At 41.7% G+C, this 24,776-nt stretch overlaps 1 protein-coding gene across 1 annotated transcript in view; it reads left to right on the top strand.

Moving 5' to 3' along the window:
- DCC (DCC netrin 1 receptor) overlaps window positions 1-24,776 on the top strand; it is a 987,065-nt gene that overhangs the window by 893,813 nt on the left and 68,476 nt on the right. Inside the window, exons 21-22 of the mRNA XM_077462998.1 lie at window positions 8,693-8,725; window positions 21,832-21,897. Of these exons, the coding sequence (XP_077319124.1) occupies window positions 8,693-8,725; window positions 21,832-21,897 (99 nt within the window). The remainder of the gene's footprint in view (window positions 1-8,692; window positions 8,726-21,831; window positions 21,898-24,776) is intronic.

The following is a 24,776-nucleotide window of genomic DNA, read 5'->3' as shown; positions in this document are numbered from 1 at the left end:
CAGTCGGATTATCCGACAAAACGGTCCGATAGGACACATTCCGTCGGAATCTCCGACCGTGTGTACAAGAGCTAAGGGCTCGCTGCTCACACTAGCAGTTGGAGGGCAGTGAAATCCTGTAGTTGAGCTGCGCTTTTTCCACTCTTCAATCGTTACCCAGTTTAGATGCAGAGGCAATGGCCAGAGGTGTACACATGCCACTGTGTAGTGCCCAAAAAGAGTGACCCATTCAAGTGAATGCGCCTGCTCTGCAAGCGCCCTGCAACTGCTTGCAGTGGACACGGTTGTGGTGAAGTAATGCTCAAGGGGTTGAAGCAGGTAGTAACGTAACGAGGCGATACAACACCTCCTCTTTGCCTGTCAAATGCTCTCTTCAGTACATGCAGCTAAAGGACTCTACAGAGTGAATATATTCAAAATGTATTGTTCATAGTCTTGGCACAGGCGTATTTTAAAATAGAAAGTTTTCAAAGGCAATGTCACAATGACAGTATGTAGTAGATACACTTCTCTAGGGGTCTCCAAACTTTCTAAACAAAGGGCCAGTTTATTGTCCTTCAGAAATTAGGGATGTAGGACTGTGGCTAGCGGCAGGGGAATTTTTTCTTGCATCAGTGGGAGTAAACATCACTGCATTTGGTATTAGGGAAGGAATAGTGCCCCATTGTTGGTATCATCTGGGGGAATAGTGTCCAATTGTTGGTATCATTGGGAGGAATAATGCATCATCCTTGGTATCATCTGGAGGAATAATATCCCACCATTGTTATCATTGGAAGGAATAGTGCCCCTTCGTTGGTATCATCTGGGGGAATAGTGTCCAATTGTTGGTATCATTGGGAGGAATAATGCATCATCCTTGGTATCATCTGTAGGAATAGTATCCCATCGTTGGTATCATTGGATGGAATAGTGCCCCATCGTTGGTATCATTAGGAGTAATAGTATCCCATCATTGGTATCATTGGAAGGAATAATGCCCCATTGTTGGTATAATCAGGAGGAATAGTGCCCCATCGTTGGTATCATTGGAAGGAATAGTGCACCATCGTTGTTATCATCTGGAGGAATAGTGTTACATTGTTGGTATCATTGGGAGGAATAATGCGCCATCGTCGGTATCATCAGGAAGAATAGTGTCCCATCGTTGGTATCATTAGGAGGAAGAGTGTCCCATTGTTGGTATCATCGGGAGAAATAGTGACCCATCGTTAATGTCAGCGGGAGGAATAGTGCCCCATCATTGGTGTCAGTGGGAGGAATAGTACCCCATGATTAGTATCATTGGGAGGAATAGTGCCCCATTGTTGGTGTCAGTGGGAGGAATGGTGCTCCATTGTTGATGTGAGTTGACAGAATAGTGTTAGGCGGAATAGTGCTCCAAGGGCCGGATAAAGGCAAGCAAAGGGCTGCAACTAGCCCCCAGGCACACCAGTGCACAAAGCAAGGTCCATAAAGATATAGATGGGCAATTTGGGGTGAATGAACTTGACTGGCCTGCACAGAGTCCTAACCTCATCCTGATAGAACACCTTTGGGATGAATTTGAGCTGAGACTGCGAGACAGGCCTTCTCGTCCAACATCAGTGCCTGATCAAGTTCATGTGCATGTGAAGGCAGGTGTCCCAATACGTTTGCCAATATAGTGTATGTTGTGTCAAACTACACCTCTTCTTAAGCCCCGTACACACTATCAGATTGTCTGCTGAGTTTTTCCTTCAGATTTACCAAAACCATATAATATGAGGTCAAACCTTAGGAGTTTCAATGTGTATGCAATCAGGCAGGCCCTTCTACTACATGGTTTTGGTAAATCTGAACGAAAAACTCAGCAGACAATCTGATAGTGTGTATGGGGCTTTAATTGTAATATTTGATCAAGTTACAGCATTTATGGCTTCAGTAGCTGTTAAGTTTGCACATGTACAGTGTCAGTTAAGAAACAAGTTGTGCTGGACGTCAGCTAGCCATACATGGATCGAAATTTGACTGATTCAGCAGGGACCAGATGAATTTCAGTCCATGTATGGGCACCCTGTTAGAAACACTAATCGTGTTCTGCTGGCAGACAAACCTCCTTGGGCACGTTATGCAATTTCCTTCCACCATGGTGAAAGTAAAGAAAATTGCTCAACTCCGATGGGGAATCCCACTGCACCATCCACTGCTCTACTGACACCATCCATACTGACAAAGTCCACTGTTTTAATGATACTACCCACTGCTCTGCTGACCCTGTTCTCTGCCCTAATGACACCATCCACTGCTCTACTGTCCCCATCATCTGCCCTACTGACACCGTCCACTGCTCTACTGACCCCACCATCTGCCCTACTGACACCGTCCACTGCTCTACTGACCCCACCATCTGCCCTACTGACACCGTCCACTGCTCTACTGACCCCACCATCTGCCCTACTGACACCGTCCACTGCTCTACTGACCCCATCATCTGCCCTTCTGACACCGTCCACTGCTCTACTAACCCCATCACCTGCCCTACTGACACCGTCCACTGCTCTACTGTCCCTATCATCTGCCCTACTGACACCGTCCACTGCTCTACTGTCCCCATCATCTGCCCTACTGACACCGTCCACTGCTCTACTAACCCCGTCATCTGCCCTACTGACACCGTCCACTGCTCTACTAACCCCGTCATCTGCCCTACTGACACCGTCCACTGCTCTACTAACCCCACCATCTGCCCTACTGACACCGTCCACTGCTCTACTAACCCCATAATCACCCCCCTGAGACCGTCCACTGCTCTACTAACCCCATCATCTGCCCTACTGACACCATCCACTGCTCTACTGACACTGTCCACTGCTCTACTGACACCGTCCACTGCTCTACTCACCCCGTCATCTGCTCTACTGACACTGTCATCTGCCCTACTGACACCGTCCACTGCTCTACTGACCCCGTCATCTGCCCTACTGACACCGTCCACTGCTCTACTGACCCTGTCATCTGCCCTACTGACACCGTCCACTGCTCTACTGACCCCATCATCTGGCCTACTGACACCGTCCACTGCTCTACTAACACCATCCACTGCTCTACTGACCCCGTTCTCTGCTCTACTAACACTATCCACTGCTCTACTGACCTTGTCCTCTGCCCTACTGACACCATCCACTGCTCTACTGACCCCATCCTCTGCCCTACTGACACCATCCACTGCTCTATTGACCCCATCATCTGCCCTGCTGACACTTTCCACTGCTCTATTGACCCCGTTCTCTACCCTACTGACACCATCCACTGCTCTACTGACCCCGTTTCTCTGCCCTACTGACACCATCCACTGCTCTACTAAATAACACCATCCTCTACCCTATTGACTCATCCACTGCTTTACTGACACTGTCCACTGCCCTACTGACAAAATCCACTGTCCACTGACACTGTCCACTTTTAAGGTAGGCTAAGTTTATTATTTTACAGCGACTTTTGTTTTATTATATTTTTCTACACCATCCACTGCTCTACTAACCCCGTCCTCTGCCCTACTGACACTGTCCACTGCTCTACTGACCCCGTCCTCTGCCCTACTGACACCATCCACTGCTCTACTGACCCCGTCATCTGCCCTGCTGACACTGTCCACTGCTCTACTGACCCAGTTCTCTACCCTACTGACACTATCCACTGCTCTACTGACACCATCATCTGCCCTACTGACACCGTCCACTGCTCTACTGACCCCGTCATCTGCCCTACTGACAGCGTCCACTGCTCTACTGACCCCGTCATCTGCCCTACTGACACCGTCCACTGCTCTACTAATACCATCCACTGCTCTACTGACCCAGTTCTCTGCCCTACTGACACCGTCCACTGCTCTACTAACACCATCCACTGCTCTACTGACCCCGTTCTCTGCCCTACTGACACCATCCACTGCTCTGCTGACCCAGTTCTCTGCCCTACTGACATCATCCACTGCTCTACTGACCTCGTCCTCTGCCCTACTGACACCATCCACTGCTCTACTGACCCCGTCCTCTGCCCTACTAACACCATCCACTGCTCTGCTGACCCAGTTCTCTGTCCTACTGACATCATCCACTGCTCTACTGACCTCGTCCTCTGCCCTACTGACACCGTCCACTGCTCTACTGACCCCGTCCTCTGCCCTACTGACACCATCCACTGCTCTACTGACCCCGTCCTCTGCCCTACTGACACCATCCACTGCTCTACTGACCCCATTCTCTGCCCTACTGACATCATCCACTGCTCTACTGACCTCGTCCTCTGCCCTACTGACACCGTCCACTGCTCTACTGACCCCGTCCTCTGCCCTACTGACACCATCCACTGCTCTACTGACCCCGTTCTCTGCCCTACTGACACCATCCACTGCTCTATTGACCCCGTCCTCTGCCCTACTGACACCATCCACTGCTCTACTGACCCCGTCATCTGCCCTGCTGACACTGTCCACTGCTCTACCGACCCCATTCTCTACCCTACTGACACTATCCACTGCTCTACTGACCCCGTTTCTCCGGCCTACTGACACCATCCACTGCTCTACTGACCCCGTCCTCTGCCCTACTGACACCATCCACTGCTCTACTGAATAACACCGTCCTCTACCCTATTGACTCATCCACTGCTTTACTTACACTGTCCACTGCCCTACTGACAAAATCCACTGTCCACTGACACTGTCCACTTTTAAGGTTGGCTAAGTTTATATTTTTACAGCGACTTTTGTTTTATTATATTTTTCTAAGTTACTATTTTGTTAGCTCTTGCTAGTTAATTCCTTTAAAGAAAAAGAGTCACCAAACATCTGGTGATCTTTTTCATGTTGTTCAGGTAGACCTCCACCTCGCAAAGTTTGCCCTCTAAACTGTTTAGGATGGAAATGTTGTAAACTGGGGGGGGGGGGGGGGGGGTAGCACAAAAATCAGACTGAAGGACAAAAGTTGGAAACCCTAACAGCCCAAGTTAAGTTGTTACAATTGCAAAATAATAATGATAATAATTTAAATAATAATAATAATAAATTATTATTATTAGTGTTATCTTATAAAACAATCCAAAGTATAAGGTGGCACTCATGGGGCTTGAAATCTGAACACATATTGATGAAGCTTTCAAAGGGGCACAAGCTTGTCTTTCTCAGGACATTATAAAATGTTATTAACCACTTGAGGACCGCCGTATTGCCATTGTACGTCAGCACAATGGCACAGGCAGGCATAATCACGTACATCTACGTGATTGCCTTCCAGCGGGTGGGGGGTCCCATCGGACCCCCTCCCGCTGGTTACGGCGGTCCGATTCGGTCCAGGAGCGCTCCGTGATGAGGGGATGGCCGTTCGTTTTCGGCCACCCCCTCTGGATCGCTCCTGGCCAATGAGAAGCTTCCTCCCCTGTGTATTGTTTACACAGGAAGGAGGAAGTGATGTCATTCTCCTCGGGGCGGTCTTTTTGACCGGACTACGAGGAGAAGAGTAAAAGTAAGTCTGCACGAACACTACACTGACATGTAGGTACACACAGGCACACAAACCCCCCCCGATCCCCCCCCCGATCGCCCCCCGATCCCCCCCCCCGCCCCCCCCTCCCCCCCCAGTCACAGTGTCACTGATTGCATTGATCATTTCTTTACTGATCAATGCATTCAGTGTCAGTTGTGACAGTAAAAACTGTCAGGACAGTTAGTGTTAGGTCCAGGGTAGCCCCCTATCACCCCCCAATAAAGATTTAACCCCCTGATTGCCCCTAGAGTTAACCCTTTCACCCCCTTTTGCCAGTGTCACTAAGCGATCATTTTTCTGATCGCTGCATGTGTCGCTAGTGTCGCTAGGTAGCTAGTTATTTTTTTAGGTTCACCGCCAGGTTTTTATATCGCTAGGTACCCCGATATACTACCCAATAATGTTTTTAACCCCCTGATTGCCGCTAGTTAACCCTTTCACCCCCTTTTGCCAGTGTCACTAAGCGATCGTTTTTCTGATCGCTGCATTAGTGTCGCTACAGTCGCTAGGTAGCTAGTTATTTTTTTAGGTTCATCGCCAGGTTTTTATAGCGCTAGGTACCCCGATATACTACCCAATAATGTTTTTAACCCCCTGATTGCCGCTAGTTAACCCTTTCACCCCCTTTTGCCAGTGTCACTAAGCGATCATTTTTCTGATCGCTGCATGTGTCGCTAGGTAGCTAGTTATTTTTTTAGGTTCACCGCCAGGTTTTTATATCGCTAGGTACCCCGATATACTACCCAATAATGGTTTTAACCCCCTGATTGCCGCTAGTTAACCCTTTCACCCCCTTTTGCCAGTGTCACTAAGCGATCGTTTTTCTGATCGCTGCATTAGTGTCGCTACAGTCGCTAGGTAGCTAGTTATTTTTTTAGGTTCACCGCCAGGTTTTTATAGCGCTAGGTACCCCGATATACTACCCAATAATGGTTTTAACCCCCTGATTTCCGCTAGTTAACCCTTTCACCCCCTTTTGCCAGTGTCACTAAGCGATAATTTTTCTGAACGCTGCATCAGTGTCGCTAGTGTCGCTAGGTAGCTAGTTAACTAGGCTCCCAAAAAGTCCCCCACATGTGGTATCCCCGTACTCGGGAGAAGCAGCAGAATTTATTTTGGGGTGTAATTTGACTTCTGCCCATAGCATGTGTGAGCAATATATCATTTAGTGACAACTTTGTGCAAAAAAAAAAAAGTTTGTAATATTCCCGCAACTTTTGGCAAAATATAAAATATTCCATGGACTCAACATGCCTCTCAGTAAATAGCTTGGGGTGTCTACTTTCCAAAATGGGGTCATTTGGGGGGGTTTTGTGCTATTTTGGCATTTTATGGCCTTCGAAACTGTGATAGGTAGTGAGGAGTTAAATCAAAAATTTGCACCCTTAGAAATCCTGAAGGTGGTGATTGGTTTTCGGGGTGCCGTGCGCGACTAGACTCCCAAAAAGTCCCACACATGTGGTATCCCCGTACTCGGGAGAAGCAGCAGAATGTATTTTGGGGTGTCATTTCACATATAACCATGGCATGTGTGAGCAATATATCATTTAGTGACAACTTTTTTTTTTTTTTTGTCATTATTCAATCCCTTAGGACAAAAAAAATAAATATTCAATGGGCTCAACATACCCATCAGCAATTTCCTTGGGGTGTCTACTTTCCAAAATGGGGTCATTTGGGGGGGGTTTGTACTGCCCTGCCATTTTAGCACCTCAAGAAATGAGATCGGCAGTCATAAATTAAAAGCTGTGTAAATTCCAGAAAATGTACTCTAGTTTGTAGACGCTATAACTTTTGCGCAAACCAAAAAATATACGCTTATTGACATTTTTTTTACTAAAGACATGTGGCTGAATAAATTTTGCCCTCAATGTATGACTAAAATTTAGTTTATTCGATTTTTCTTATAACAAAAAGAAGAAAATATCTTTTTTTTTCAAAATTTTCGCTCTTTTTCCATTTATATCGCAAAAAAAAAAAATCGCAGAGGCAATCAAATACCATCAAAAGAAAGCTCTATTTGTGGGAAGAAAAGGACGCAAATTTCGTTTGGGTGCAATATTGCATGACCGCGCAATTACCAGTTAAAGCAGCGCAGTGCGAAATTGCAAAAAGACCTCTGGTCCTTAAGGTGTTTATTGGTCCGGAGCTGAAGTGGTTAAACTAAAAAATGATCTGAATATAATATTGTATAGTATTGTTATTATTATAAACTATTGAAAAAATATACAATTATATTATTTTCATTAGCACTGTTATTATTATTATTATTATTATTATTATTATTATTATTATTATTATTATTATTATTTTTTATAAAATATAATATAAAATGCAATATAATATATTATTAATAAATTATATAATAATAATAATAATAATAATAATAATAATAATAATAATAATAATAATAAAATATAATATAAAATACAATATAATATATTATTAATAAATTATATAATTGTAATAATAATGATAATAATAATAATAATTATCATTATCATTATCATTATGCAAATATATAGTACTAATTATTTTTTTAAATAATCTTATATAATATTGTAATAGTTGCAAATGTTTTCTCTGTACAGATCACTTTAAGTTTACAGCTACCCTATGAATGGAACATTTTACATTTATCCTACACCTCATCCCATAAGTGCCAAAGATAGAAAGATAGATTGGGGTGGGATTGCCAACAAATAATAATGGAAGCAATAATTAATTAAAACATGAAATTTATTATTAACATGATTAAATTAAATATTTTAATCATGTTAATAATAAATGTCATGTTTTAATTACTTATTGTTTCCATTATTATTTGTTGGCACCGTTATAATCCCACCCCGAACTATCTTTTTACCTATAAATCGAAGCCAGATTAAATTATAAAAACATCAGTAATAAGAAGAAGGGAAGAATATCTGGGACTGTCCAGGTTATCCTGTATCTTAATTTTCTTTTTACTTTCTGCCATGGCTTTTCAAAGTGCTACAAACGAATCCATAGATACTCATGGACTAGAAAAAATGTTATGAAAAAAAGTCCTCTTTTTTCCCATTTAATGCTAGTTAAGATTTCCTCTCCCCATAAAGTCTGTTACGCATCTGCTGGTTTGATATGTCAACCCTCTTGTGAAGAACTGTCATAAAGTAATGATAATGTCTCTCTCTTTTCCTTTGTAGTGGAACATCCTGACAAAATGGCTAATGACCAAGGTACGGTGGCCCCATTCTGTCAAGCTTTCTTTAGAAAATCAATGCTGTGTTCTGTGTGTGTGGCAGTGATGTGAGTCCTGGAGACACCCGTCCGCTTTTTCACCTGGTCCGCACACCTGATTAGGCAGACGCCAACACGCTAATTAATCTCGTTAATGATGTTCAGCTCGGCGGAGGCTGCCGTGGCTTTGATGGGGAGATGTAAATATTCTTGAGAGGAAATTGTTTTGTCTCTCTTCTGAAGGGCCAATTAAAATGTCAAGCTTCTTTGTATGAAATAAATTTTTGCCTCTCTCCCCGTGCTTCTGAATAATTCACATTAAGCATAATTAAGCTGCGCATAATTCCTAGGCGTCCGGGGGGCGCGCTCATTGGCTTTAGAATGTATCTACTGATTTTATATTTGGAATTGTTAGTAAATTATTCTTCTGTGCCAGACGGCGTTTGGGGTGTTATGCTAACAGAGTTTATATTCAACTTCTTTCTTTTTGGATTTTTTTTGGATGATTTTTATTATTTTGTAATTTATGCATTGGCCATATTGATCACGGTTTGAAGTTTCACTATAAATTCGTATCCGATTTTGTAACTATAAGTATGAGCCCTGTACAAAAAGAAAAAGCTACTAATCCAGTAGTGAATTAATTAAAAAATGATTTAAAGCTGAACGTTGAAAAATTAAAACCACCTTTCCAGTGGGGCTTTTAAGACATTGCAAGATTTATAGCCTCATTTTTGCGTAGGATAGCTTTAAATTAAGTTTTCAGCTCATCACTCAATGGGTTACACTGTGTTGCCATAACATACAATGCAAGGCAAGCAGTCGTGCATTGTAAGTAAGGATACCAAGGCAGTGGTGTATTTTGGTTTTGTGCTGCCCTAGGCAAGACTAGGCACCTCCCCATTTAAATTTAAATTAACTTGTCCCACCCCTTCCTGTTTAAGATCCACTCCTTCATCTGCAAACCCCATGGCTTCCTCTTTAGGCTCTACCTCTTTGTATTCGAGCTCCAAATCTTCAGAGGTGGGGGGAGAGAGAGAGAGGGGTAGGGGGGGCATCCCTATCCCATTATACTACATCATGAGGTTCTCCCATTTCCCCCCCAAAAAAGACTCTCACCTTCCCGCAGCCCACCTGCTCCTTTTTACCAGCTGTGGGTAGCGAGGCTGCCAAGGCACAGTCACAGCCCGGTACTCCAACCTGCTCTACCAAGTAAACTACTGGGATCGGAGGCTGCAGCCAATGCCACCTCCTGCTTCCGATTTGCTGCCACTATCACCCCTCTGGCAGGTGGCACCCCAATAGAGAAGCCACTGCTCGTGGTGTCCCTTCTTCCTAGGGGTGTCACCACCCCCTTGAAAAATGCTGCCCAAGGCAAATGTCTTATTTGCCTCACAGTATATATACTCCCCTGCACTGAGGGCTCAACCACAGTCCAGATTGTCAGAGGGAAGAGGTGAGAGTTGCCAGGGAAGAGAGGGATAAGGTAAATAAAGGTGCTTTCAAAGCTACACTAAGCAAAAATGACAACTCCAAGGGTAGTTTACATTTTTCCATAGAGTTCAGCTTTAAGTGTGTATTCAGCCAAAGCCTTTTTATCTTTTGATAGAATAAGGTTGGGTTAGAATCCTTACCAGCTTTTTTTTCCTCCCATTGGGGAAATCTTCCTTCGCTTCCTTTTCTTCCTCTCTAGGTGGGACAACAGGATGTATGATGAATGCTTTAAAAAGTGAAAGCAAATCACCTTGGTTCCCACTTGTGCATGCACCAGAGAGCGTGCATACGTTTCCGTGCATTTTTACTGCGTTACCATGTGTCTGGTGTAGGGCAGCCCATTCATTTCAAAGGGCTGCCTAACGTGTAAGAAAAATGGAAAAGAAGTCCCTGGATTATTTCCAAAAATGCTCCCTGAACTGAACCACATGGCATGCACAGAAAAACACCTGCATTTGCAGAATCGTAGGGACGACACTAACAAATAATGCACATCTGCGTGTGTGCTAAAGTTCAGCATTTTTCTGAGTGTCAGGGCATCATGCCAGTTTGCGCACATTCCCAACACCTATTCCTGTTGTTGTGTAACCCTTAAAGTGTAAATTCATTTGTTCAGAAAAAAGTGACAAGGTGAATTAACACTGTACACCCCCCACCCACCTATTCCCCAATGCACTTACCTCCATGGATGATTAACTTTTACTGCCCATGCAGTCAGTATGGTGGTTCAAAATTTGAAAGTCACATTCTTCCCTTTATTTCCTTAAGCTCCGTACACATGTGCCGAATGTCTGACAACATCGGCCAGTTCAATAATAAACTGGCCAACATTCAGCCTGTGTATATGGCAGACAGCCCAACAGAAACCGGTCATTTGGCCGGCTTCTGTCTGACGAGCATGCTGGAAAACCAGCAACTGACCATCTGATCAGCGCTCTCATCCAATGGCAGAGAGCGCTGATCGCATTGTTCTGGCAAGGGGCCGCCTCCCTGTCAGAACACAACAGCTCTGGCAGGGGAGAATGCCGTACTAATGTTGGATTGTTAATACTGCAGCTCTGACTGGAGCTGTCAGTTTTTTTGGGTTAAAGCTGCTGGGTTGAACAAAAAAATTATAGGTGTTAACCAGGCTTTAGGGACACCCAGATGGACCACAGCATTTCTGATTGGTCAGCATGTGATTGCTTTGGCCAATTCAAATTTTGCAGGGACACAGACAGTAATAAAGAATATTATTACAGGGTCTAATATGTACAATGTATTTGTAAAGCGGTGCGTAAATTGACAGAGCTATATTACCTGTAATAATAATAAAATGAAAATAAAAGCTTAGGGTAACTCCAATGGAAAAGCCGGAAAAATACAATTAAAGATGAATTTCGGGCATGGAAACATTTTGCAGTTTAGACCAATGTAAATATGTATGTGTTATACCTGTTGGATCCCCATGGAAGCTGGTATTTACTAGGTGAACAATAAAAAAAGATTTACTTACATGATCCTTAGCTTCTCCTCACTGCTAGACCGTTCCCTGCAACATCTTCTCCCCTATGCTCCAGTGGTCTAGTACCCTGTTGTCATCCAGACCCAAAGCAAGAGCCATAGGCCTGAGTTGGACATGTTGAAGCCAAGGGATAGTCCACTGTCTGAACGTGGGGGAGCATCACCTGCCAGGGGAGCAGGTAAGTAAAACTGTTTCTCCTTCCCCCTAGACAAAAGACCCCAATACCTACAAGGGATCATTTCAAATATTTCCAAAGTTTAGCTTTAAAGTGTGTTGATTGATTAGGAGTTAGAATTAGGGGTAACATTACCCACTTGTGTGCGAAAAACAGATTTTTTTTTGTGTTTGATACCATTTATTTTTGGGGTATGATAATTGTGATGATCACATAACAAATTCAGTAAAAGTTATCTGTTCCAAAATTTTGTTTGGCAAAAATGTTGAGTGAAGGAATTCCTATGCGGAAAAACAACTAAAGCAACTTTTGAAATTCAGAAACTAAAATCATGTTAACATGTTCTTTTGTGTTTCCCTCAAGTGCTGTTAGCAAAAACAGATTGTCCATTGATCTATGTATATGGTGAGCACGGGTGAGGTGTGTACAGCTAGTAGTAGTTAGTCACATTCAAATGGAATTGTTCCATAATGTCAAAGACATTTTGTAGCTACCCAAAATATCTTTGTCAGTTATAATGAGTGTTGGGAATATATTTCAACATTTATATCCAGACAAGTAACTCACATTAAACCAATCACCATTGAAAGTATCAAGGCAGACGTTGATTGTCCAGAAACAGGATGAAAGATTATGGAAACACCCTGTTCTAATATTTTATGGTGCCAGAAAGTTTGCAAACAGTGTTAATTTCCCAGTATACAGGGCTGAATGTGTGAATTGTCAAAACAGCAGGGCAGCAGTGTTAAAATGACGTTATATGTGGGTGATAAAGGCCCCCACCCAATTTTTATGGATAGCTTCTTTAATGCTTCTTGTGAACTAGATGTTGCTAGGCCCAATATGTGCACATCGCTATCCTAAAAAGAATGTCCCTTTTCTTTACGATGAAGGAAAATTGTAGAAGTGAGCCTCCTACATCAAGCAATTTGCAAGATGGTTGAAAGTGACCCTCTATGTCACATTAGAACAAGCGTCCTTAAACAAGGAGTGAGAATCTTCAATACCATTTGTCACTCACATACTATCTAAGGCCATTTTAACATCTCAACAACAATTCACATCTTCAGCTATGTTAATTACATCATTATGGCCTAGTTTACTCTTGCAGTTGAGGACTGGGGGAAGTGGGAAAAACAGGCATAGGTGGTTAGCCACGTTTTTACCCACCTCCCTAAACTGCAAAGGCAAGTGTATGAAGTATTAACCTGCCAATGCTTTGAATCACAGTGTGGCATAAAATTATCCCTCCATCACATTTGGCGGGACATACTGCCCCCCACATGTGATCCATTCAAGTGATTAGGACCACTCCGCAACCGCACCCCAAAATTGCATGCAATTCACAAGGTTGTAGTGTGATTGTGATTTGTGAGTGCTTTTAGGGGTTAAAATAGGCAGTGAGTAGGCCACATAAAGTCTTCTCACCATTTGTCTAACGCAATCCAACACAAATTGCTCTTCTGAGGGCTAAATGAGACCTAACAACTTTTGAAGACTTCCTGGCACCACAAGATTTTAAAACAAACAAACCTTTTACACCTCTCATCCTATTCTGGGACAATCAATATCTGTCTTGACCCATTCCATAAAGGCTAAGATATATTCCTGATGCTTATTAAAACTGAGCAAGTAGCTTGGATATTATGAAAAACGTCTCCAGGCCAGTGTACTATCTACTATTAGCTGTACCATGACCTGGCTATTTGAGAACCTTTAGAGACATGGGTGTGAGTACTTATTAACAAGTTGCCAAGGTTATCTGAAATACTTCAAGGGTTCATCTAAAGTGGTCAAAACATTTTTGTAATGGTTAACAGCTGTGGTCTAAGGGGAGGCATTTATTCAAAGAAGTTGTGGTGCAAGGACAAGAGCCAAGGACCTCTGCAAACTACATTGCTGGTGCCAACATCTTCTACCTGGCTTTTCTGGGTTCGGCATATTTGGCCATCTTGGGGTGACATAACTCCTGTGCATGGCTATGGGAGGTTTATCCATTCAGGCACTCAGCAGCGTACACACAAAAGAATGGGGAGGGCTGTAATAAGAACAGCTAAAACCAATGACGGCAGCCAAGGACATCTGCAAGCTTCATTGTCAGTGCCAACATCTTCTACCAAGCTTCTTATGGGTTAGGTATTTGGGCTATCTTGATTGGATGGCTTGTGGTGACATAAATCCTGTGCATGGACATAGAAGCTTTATTTTTCCAGACACCTGACATATACAAACAAAATAAGGGGGAGGTCTGTATTAAAAGCAGTGGCAGTCCAAGAACAACAGCCAAGAAAATCTGCAAGCTCCATTGTCAATGCCAACGTAATCTACCTGGCTTCTTTTGGGTTGACAACTTCAGCTATCTTGATTGGCTGGCCTGGGATGGGCATGGACGTTTTATTCTTCCAGGCACCTGGCATATACACACAAAAGAATGGGGCGAACTGTAATAAGAGCAGCTGCGGACCAAGGAGGACAGCCAAGGACATCTGAGAGCTTCATTGCCAGTGCCATCATCTTCTTCGCAGCTTCTTCTGGGTTACATCTTGGGCTATCTTGATTGGTTGGCTTGTGGTGACATATCTCCTGTGCATGGACATGGAAGCATTATTCTTACAGGCACCCGACATTTACACACAAAAGAATGGGGAGGTCTGTATTAAAAGCAGTTGCAGTTCAAGGACAACAATCAAGGACATCTGCAACCTCGATTGTCGGTGCCAAGGTCTTCTACCTAGCTTTTTTGGGGTTTGGCAACTTCAGCTATCTTGATTGGATGGCCTGGCATGGGCACAGAAGCTTCATTCTTCCAGGCACCTAGCATGTACACACAAAAGAATGTTGAGGGCTGTAATAAAAGAAGTTGCAGACCAAGGAGGACAGCTAAGAACATCTGCGAGTTTCATTGCCGGTGCCAACATCTTCTACCCAGCTGCTTCTGGGTTAGAAATCTTGGGATTTCTTGATTGGCTGGCGTGTGGTGACATAAGTCCTGTGCATTGACATGGAAACTTTATTCGTCCAGGCACTTGGCATGTACGCACAATAGAATGGGGAGGACTGTATTAAAAGCCCTTGCAGTACAAGGAAAACAGCCAAGGACATCTGCAAGCCCCATTGCCAGTGCCAACATCTTCTACCAGGCTTCTTTTGGGTTTTGGCAACTTTGACTATATTCATTGGCTGGCCTGAAATGACATAAGTCCAGTGCATAGCATGGGAGGTTCATTCATTCAGGCACCCGGCAGCGTACACACAAAGGAATAATACATACAGGAAGATAAGAGCCCTTTATTGCAGAAGGGACATGTCCCTTCCCACTCGCAACTTTTTTTTGAAAAGGGGTTCTGCTTTAACATGCAAAATATACAATATCTGCTGCTAGATCCCCATTGACGTTAGCTATTTTTTATTTTTTTGTTTAAACCTGTTTGTAGGTTCCTGTCCATCCTGCGACAGCAATTTCTAAGTGCCTTTGGCATGGAATGCAAATGAGAACTAGGGAGAAAATAAGCAGCTGTGCTGTTTTAAAAATAAGTATGGCTTTTGTCAACATCACATGAGAACAAATAAAAAAAAAAGTAATTGTCGAAACTCATCAGCTGAGATTTCCTTTCCAAGGATGTGACTCCACGTAAGAAATGACGGGTCCGCTTAAAATCAGGAGCCATTCCCTAGAGAGGTTATAAAATCCTTCTCTTTTCATTCCACCCACACTGAACAGATCTAGTGGTATATATGCTTTGTATAAGTGACGTGCATACAAGCCGAGACTTTAAAAGATTTTGAGCCAGCCATGGCTTAAAGGGGTTGTAAAGGTAATTTTTTTATTTTCTACATAGGTTCCTTTGAGCTAGTGCATTGTTGGTTCACTTACCTTTTCCTTTGATTTCCCTTCTAAATGTTTTTTGCTTTGTCTGAATATCTCACTTCCTGTTTCTCCTCAGTAAACTTCTCACCATCATTCGAGCTGGTGGTTAGTCAGCCAGAACAGCTTACTGAACAGCTTACTGAGGAGGAACAGGAAGTGAGAAATTCAGACAAAGAAAACAAAGAAAAAAAAACATTTAGAAGGGAAATCGAAGGAAAAGATAAGTGAACCAACAATGCACTAGCTTAAAGGAAGCTATGTAGAAAATAAAAAATTTACCTTTACAACCCCTTTAAGCAGGGCTCTGAACAAATCAGGCCTTTGCGATTATTCATACATTCTCCTGTCTCAGTAATGGAACATGACAGCGCTCTTATTTCATCTGACTGGGAAATCTACATCCAGACACACAGCGCTGATGAGATGGGCCATCACCGCTTCACATAATAAAGACAATTTTATACACGAAGCCGGGGAAAAGTCAGATGGAAGCCATCAAATGGGATGGGCAGATAAGGAGTGAAGGGACCTGTATCACCATTGACATGTTGTACATGATCTCTATGGCCCATCAGAGTTTGTCAAACAAGTGTAGGGCTGTGATATCGACAGGAGTGAGAAAAAAGGCCAGTGACTGTAATTGCTATAACTCAGATCTTACGCTTTGCAGTTCCTCCATCAAGGCCTTCTTAAAGTGAACTTTTCGCAAGTTTTAAACATTTAAGGTATAGGTAAACCCCAACTTCTCTTATCTCTTAACATTGAACGTCTTAAAGGTGTACAATAAGGATGAAATCCCAGAAGGTGTCTGTAACATGGAATACGATTTGGCATTGATGGAAGATTGGTCAAAACAGTGGAAACTTCAGTTCAGTGTTTCTAAATGTAAACAAATGCACCTAGGGAAGAAGAATCCCTTCACAGTGTACAATATTGGGATACAGCGTTGGCCAGCACCACAGAGGAAAAAGATTTGAGGGTACTTATTTTAGATGATTGCAAAATGAGCGAACAGTGTTACCGTGTAGGGGGAAAAGCAAATACAATTCTAGGATGCATCACTACAGGGGTCACCAGAAGGAAGGAGGTCCTGATGCCTCTATATGGATCTTTACTTATCACTAGAGGGATCATCAACATGGTGAAGACGGTCCTCATTTCTCTATTTAGATCTTCAGTTATCACTAGAGAGATCACCAACAGGAGGAAGGAGGTTCTGATTCCTTTTTTAGATCTTTATATCACTAGAGGGATCACTGGCAGGAGGAGGAAGGTCCTTATTCCTCTATTTAGATCTTTAGTTATAACTAGAGGGATCCCCAGCATGAGGAAGTAGATCCTGATTCCTCTATTTAGATCTTTAGTTATCAGTGGTGTGATCACCATCAGGATGAAGAAGATCCTGGTTCCTCTATTTAGATCTTTAGATGTCACTAGAGGCATCACCAGCAGGGGGAAGGAGGTCCTGATTCCTATATATATATATATATATATATATATATATATATATATATATCATTGGCCCAGCTTGGACCAATGTAACTATGTAAATGCCATACCTGTGAGATCCCTCTGGAAACTGGAAATCACCGTCGCCACTACTCCAGTGATCACCACTAGCTTCAGGGTCCCATGCTAACCAAGCATCCTGTGGTGCCTGACCTGTAGGCCTTTACATTTTAAAAGAGCTTAAAATGGTAAACGGGGTTACTTTAAGGATAAGGCTGAGAAGTCAGCAAAGGTAAAAAAATAAAATAAAATTAAGGTTCTGTTTACTCATTGGCTAGGGGCTTGAAAGTAGTAACAAGCATTATAATTTTTGTGGCATCTGTTAGTCATTATATATTTACAGACAGAGAGAGGCTGCTGGGATGTATCTTCTCATATCAGATGCTGCCGTAATGTTTTCTGTGCATAAGAGAGCAGAACATTACAGCCTTGCTGAGAAAAATACAATCTCCTCCAGGTGACCTATATACATTGCAAGGATTTATACCAACATTATTCCAGATCCTTGCCAGCTTCTGTTCTGTAAATTCCCTATTAAATGCTCTTAGTACAGTTCTCTTCATACAGTTATCCTTTAAAATTGACTAGTTAAAGAGGAGCTGCAGTCACATAATTTGTAATAAAAACATCTTTGCCATTCTGAAGCTTCCCTCCAACCACTTTGCATATTCTTTTATATATACTGTGATTCTGTACTCGCCAAATATGCTGCAGAAATCTCCCTCCACTGTCTGGCTGCATCCATTTTAACTGTGGGCAGCTGAAGCTGTTGCCTGTTCACTTCCTGGATTTAAACAGACACACAGAGGCCACACCTCCAGCTCTGCAGCTCTGATTGTCTTTCCTATGACTCATCTCTCTTCCTGACAAACTCTCAAGAGTGAGAGAGAGAGCTGTGTATGATGTCATAAGCCTAGGCTTTTTGCCAGGCAAGACACAGGAAGTGGGCTGTAAAATGTATTTACAGGCAGAAAAAAAATGTTTTACTATCCAATGTTAAAACCACAAGGGCAGAAGATTTAATAGATGGAAAGTTGTAAAAATGATTGAAGGTCCACTTTAAATACACAGATGAAACACATATAAGAGAGTTGTTGTACCCACTAAAGGAATTGTATTTCTGTCCATCCATTCCTGGGATTTTCACAGCACAAATTTGCCTGGTAAGGTGGGAGATCGGATTTTTCTCTGCTGTAGTAAAGTAACAATTACAAGCCTTTTGCCTCACGCAGCCTGTGACTGGACAGTAAAGGGAGAAGCAGCAGACTGATGAGCTCATCTATCTGTCATTCTGTTGTCTTTTTCTATCAGTATGAGTCCTTAAGAACCACTGATTGGCTCCTTGTGCTGCTCCTCCTTCTTCTTGTCTTAGCTTTGCAAGCATTTAAAAAATGAAATAATGATATACTGTATTAATATTTTAGGAGAAGACAGGGGTTGATTTACTAAAACTGGAGTGTGCAAAATGTCCATAGAAACCAATCAGCTTCCAGGTTTTATTGTGAAAGTCTCATTGAACAAGCTGAAGTTAGAAGCTACAGTAATTGGTTGCTATGCAGATCCACACCAGATGGTGCACTCTCCAGGTTTAGTGAATCAACCCCACACTATCTTCATTTTAACCACCTGATCCTAATCTGTCTTTAGTACAACTTTAACCACTTCAGCCCCGGAAGGATTTGCCCCCTTACCGACCAGGCCATTTTGTTGCGATATGGCACTGTGCCGCTTTAACTGACAATTGCACAGTCATGCAACGTTGTACCAAAACAAAGTTTATGTCCTTTTTGCCTTTTTTTCCACACAAATAGAGCTTTCTTTTGATGGTGTTTGATCACCTGTGCATTTTTTTATTTTTTGCGCTGTAAACAAAAAAAGAGCAACAATTTTAACTGTGTTCTAACTGTGGGGGGACTGACTTGGGGAGGAGAGAGATTGGTGTTTATACAAAATTATATATATAAAAATGTACCTTAAATATTGGTGATATCACAAAAAAGAGCAACAATTTTGAAAAAAACATAATATTTTGTAGTTTTTGCTATAATATATCCCAAAACGTAAAAAATAAATAAAAATGTCCTCAGTTTAGGCCGATATGTATTCTTCTGCATATTTTTGGTGAAAAAAATCGTAATAAGGGTACTGTATATTGATTGGTTTGCGCAAAAGTTATAGCATGAACAACATAGGGAATAGATTTATGTCATTTTTGTTATTATTATTTTTTTATCAGGACTGTGACGTTGCGGCAGACAGATCGGACACTTTTGACACTATTTTGGGACTAATATAAAACAAAAATCTATCAGCGCAATTAAATATACAAAAAAAAAAATAAATAAATAAAAAATATATATATATATATATATATATATATATATATATATATATATATATATATATATATATATATAAAAGGTGAAACATAATATATATATACACACACACAATTATATGTATAAAAATGTACCTTAAATATTGGTGAGTGATATCACCAAAAAAAGCAACAATTTTGACAAAAACGTAAGCATATATTGATTGGTTTGCACAAAAGTTATAGCGTCTACCAAATAGGGAATAGATTTATGTAATTTTTATTATTATTATTTTTTTTTATCAGGACAGCGACATTGCTGCGACAGATTGGACACTTTTGACACTATTTTGGGACTAATATAAAATAAAGATCTATCAGCGCAAAGAAATATACAATATCTATATATATATATATATATATATATATATATAAAATGTACCTTAAATATTGGTGAGTGATATCACAAAAATACCCCACCACCTGGCTGCTGCTAAGACAGATACCGTGCTCACTTCACATAAAAAATATAAATAACAAAACAATGTTGAGCTGGCTAAATGATCTCAAATTACTAAATGTAAATACTCACAAGAATAAGTGATTAAAAGGTGCACAATCAATTATTCATCTAAAAAATTAAAAGCCCTCCCCCCTACAAGTGTTCCCTAAATTGGGATAATTAACAAATAAAAAACATTCAGTTAATGAAAAAGAATCGTGACATGAGAAATCAATGTGATAAAAAGTCCATGATGATCCTCAAAAATCTTCCAAACAAAAACACACAAATAAATGCAGATTGTTCTAAAGTACTGGTGCTCTCCTCCACCTTAGTGTCCAATCCGCTCACTTAAAATTCTGACCCCTGTTTTACCAGTAGGTCAGAAATGGCAGATTCCCTCTCAGGGATAAAAAGGATCAGCCGTGCGTGAAGCTCCTATTTCATCCGTGCAGCCAAAGGCTGATTGCTTGGCTGCCAACCAGTGCGATCATCCCTCAATTGGATCCAAGGAACATAGAAATAAAAAGGCAAATCTAGTGCTCTCTATATTCCATCAATAAAACATTAAAATATTACTCACAAGCGAAGCACTTAAGCAGTGCGGGCTCAGGATGCAAAAAAACAGCAAGATGTTCACGGAATGACGTCCCCACTGCGACTCCCTATACGCGTTACGTCAAATGGGCATGACTTCTTCAGTAAGGGACCAATGACACTTATACAGCACTTAGAGCTAAAAATAGCCATTGATTACTGTATAAATGTCACTGGCAGGCAAGGGGTTAACACTAGGGGACGATCAAGGGGTTAACTGTGTTCCCTAGGTGTGTTCTAACTGTGGGGGGGTGGGACTGACTAGGGGAGGAGAGAGATCGGTGTTCATACTTAGTATGAGCACACAATCTCTCTCCTCTCCCCAGGGAGAATGGAGATTTGTGTGTTTACACACACAGATCCCTGTTCTCACTCTGTCACGAGTGATCGCGGGTGATCACGGGTGACCGGTGGTCATTCAAGCCCGCCAGCCGGCATCAGCCCTGGGGACACGCGCGCGCCTGCTGTGACGTCATAAGGAGGCGACGTACAGCTACTGCGTTTTTTGCAGCCGTGCCAACCTAATGCATTATAACTGGTGGGATTGGTCAGCTAGCAGTTAAAGTGAGTCTTTTTTGTTTTTTTTAATAATAAACATGATATACTTACCTGCTCTGTGTAATGGTTTTACACCGAACCTCCTCTTCTTGGGTCCCCTGATGGTGCTCCTCCTCTTTCTTAGTGTGCCACCATAGGAAGCAGCTTCCAATAAGGCATTTCAGACACATTACTGGCAGTGTAGATACTGTTACAAGCCATGCGTCCAATTCATGAAGACAGCGTGACACTTTCATTAGAAGATGTACAGGTGCCCTAAATTCAAGCAGTTCATATCGGTCACAATTTTATTGTCTTTCAGTATTTCTACAGATTTAATAAGATTTCCGACTATATGGGATCTATGAAATGCAGAATATAGTAAGGAGTAGTAGAGTATACCTCTTCCAGGTTGGTGTTAATTGTGTGGACTTGTTCTTCTGCGGTTGTACAGTAATGAATTAATAATGTACTAAAATAAATATCATTGTATTACTAACTATACCAATGGTAGATACCTATCTACTGGGAACTGAACCCAGCTGTGTTAACCACTACCATTGGAGCAACCAAACTGACATTGGGTTTCTCTCTTCCAACAGGCCGCCATGGTGATGGATCATTCTGGCCAGTGGATACAAACCTAATCGACAGAAGTAGTCTGAATGGTAAGTAGCTGGCCTTATGTTTCCATAATGTACTGTTTCAGGTCAAATTAGCTGTTACTATTGTATATTGAAGATAAGAAACCCTTTACTAGTTCATCTTTCAGTTATTTTATTATGGTAGACAATAGCAATTTAACTACATGAAATGTGAAGCATTTTTGAGATATAACAGAATGGAACTGTTTATTGTATATTTTCAACCTTTTTAGGGTTAGGGTTTCCCCTTGAAGAACAAGGTTAAGGTTAGAGTTAGGGTTTTACCTTGAAGAACAAGGTTAGGACTCAAGGATTTGGAATAGGAACCTGCTCCAAAGGTCAAAGGTCAGAAGGAGTGTCCCCTGAGATCAAGGGTCAAGAGGCATGGCTGACGCACCCCACCAAAGTGTTCCGCCTACCCCAACTAAGTCAGTGAATGAACACGTTGTTTTAAAAAAAAAAAATGTATGGGGGGGTAAAAATAACTTCTATATGGTACAGTGCATAAAACATCAATATTTTGTCTATGTCTAACATATGCATAAAAGCACATCTTGTTACCAATATATTTTACCTTTTGGAAAAATGTAAATGCCTGACAACAGTACTTTTTTCCTTTTATTTTTTATTACATTTTTGTACAATTGTCAGTCTATAATAGTAATTTATATAGTAATTATATAAGTAGTAGCTTTTTCCTGGATTTGGCTTTTTTTCTTTATGTCTACTTTGTATGTACTTTTGTTGTTGTTGGATATGCAGTTGGTTAAAGGATAGATTCAAGAGTGTCATTGTAAATGGTGTTCTTTCAAAACAGAGACCAGTCACTCTTGTACCACAAGGCTCTGTACTAGGTCCTGTTCTATTTAATCTATATGTAAGTGATATAAGTAAGTTTGTTGGGTAAGGTATGTTTTTTTGCTGATGACACAAAGGTGTGTATTGGGCAATGGAGGCTGGTAAAAACGTTTTTTTGGGGTGGGGTGCAAACCCCTCCAGGTCCTTTTAGCAGGGCTGAGATTTCAGCAGGGCTGTTATGCAGCATGGGGCACCCCATGTCTGGCCGCAGTGATTCCGTAAACTTTACTGCTCCACTGACCTCAGGATGTGTCTGCCATCCATCACACCAAGTGCTGAATATTAAACTTCCCAGGCTGAAGGTATACCAGGGACACCGCAGTCCCGGCACACTTGTTCATGCCTGGCGATGGAAGGTGTATTGGGTCCCCAGTGGGGTGATCTGACAGGGGGAGGGGGTGAGGGGGTGAGGGGGTGAGGGGGACTTTTCAGATTATGAGGATGATGCACCCTGGAGGTATCTATAACATGGAACATGATTTGGCATTGCTGGAAGATTGGTCAAAGCAGTGGAAAGGAAACATCCTCTGAGAGAGTACAACATTTGGGGTACAGTGTTAGCCAGCACTACAGAAGAAAAAGATTTGGAGTTACTTATTTAGGATGATTGCAAAATGAGCAAATAGTGTGACCAGGCATTTGGAAAAACGCATGGAATTCTACAATGCATCACTAGAGGGATCGACACTAGGAGGAAGGAAGTCCTGATTCCCCCATAGATATTAAGTGAGACCTCATTTAGAATACTGTGTCTAGTTCTGGAGACCTCACTTACAAAAAGATTATGATGAAATAGAACGAGTCCAGAGGCAGGTAACAAAAATGGTAAAAGGTGTGGGGGATAAAGCAAATCGAGATCGACTTCGGGAACTTAATATGTACAGTCTGGAGGAAAGAAGGGAAAGGGGAGACATGATTGAAACCTTTAAAATACATTAAGTGTTACTAAACCCACAACAGTAAAATCAGTCTGTATATGCAGTAGACATGTGCGATTAATTTTCAATTTGTATGAATTTCTGGAAATTCGTACATTCGTACGAATCCGAAATACAAATTTTTTTGCTTACAAATTTCATACGAAATACGAAATTTCATTAACGAATTTCAGATCCAAATTAACAGAAACATGACTGGTGTTTTGTTCACCAGTCAGAGGAAGTCAGCACAGCACAGGGATGGTGGGAGCCCCTCATAATGATAAATTCATAATAACGAACATTTGTAATTGTTACAAAAAGTTAACAAACCTAAAAGTTAAAAACCCAGGAAGTCAGCACAGCACAGGGATGGTGGGAACCCCTCATAATCCTTTCGTTATTTTAACGACAAGTTTACGATTCTATCGAAAATTCATATTTCGTACTAATCCGAATAAAATTTCGTACACTAATCACAAAATATGATTTTTTTGTTCATATGGAACAAAACGGAACGAAACAAAACACATTTTTTGACGTCACCCATGTCTAATATGCAGCATAGCATGCTTGTTATACTCACTGTGGAACTTAAGGGGTTAATCCTCTGCAAGGTGTAAAGAGGCTGATTGATCCTGTATGCACAGATCCTTCCCTCCTGTAATGTCTAGCTTGGGAAGGCCAGCTTACACACAGGCAATAGCCAACCTGCACATGCTCAGTTGTGTCTTTTATGCTGGAGAGAACATTTACTTTTTCCCAGAGATAGCCAGGTCACATGATATTGGCATCACACATGTGGGCGTGTATACAGACTGCAGGGAAAATCTCCCCTCCTACCTGAACTCTCAGCACTGGAGAAACTCTACAGTCTATTATGTAATCGTGGTATACAGATCAGTGTAAAAGGTATATAATGGCAGTATTTTAATGTAAAAAGAAGATTTCTATGCTGTGGGCGGGGTGAATAAGGTTCAGGAGGGCAGTTTTTTTCAATATGAAACCAAAATCAAGAACACAGGGACCTGACCTCAAACTAACTAGAGGGAAGTTCAAAACGAATCTTAGAAAGTATTATTTTACTGAAAGGGTAGATGATGCTTGGAATAAACTACCAACAGTAAA

The sequence above is a fragment of the Lithobates pipiens genome, unplaced genomic scaffold (assembly GCF_037356315.1).
Source record: "Lithobates pipiens isolate NorthernLeopardFrog02 unplaced genomic scaffold, aLitPip1_a1.2 Scaffold_3, whole genome shotgun sequence".
Lineage (NCBI taxonomy): Eukaryota > Metazoa > Chordata > Amphibia > Anura > Ranidae > Lithobates > Lithobates pipiens.
Note: the sequence above shows the minus strand (reverse complement) of the source record. Positions and strands in the feature narration are given on the sequence as shown.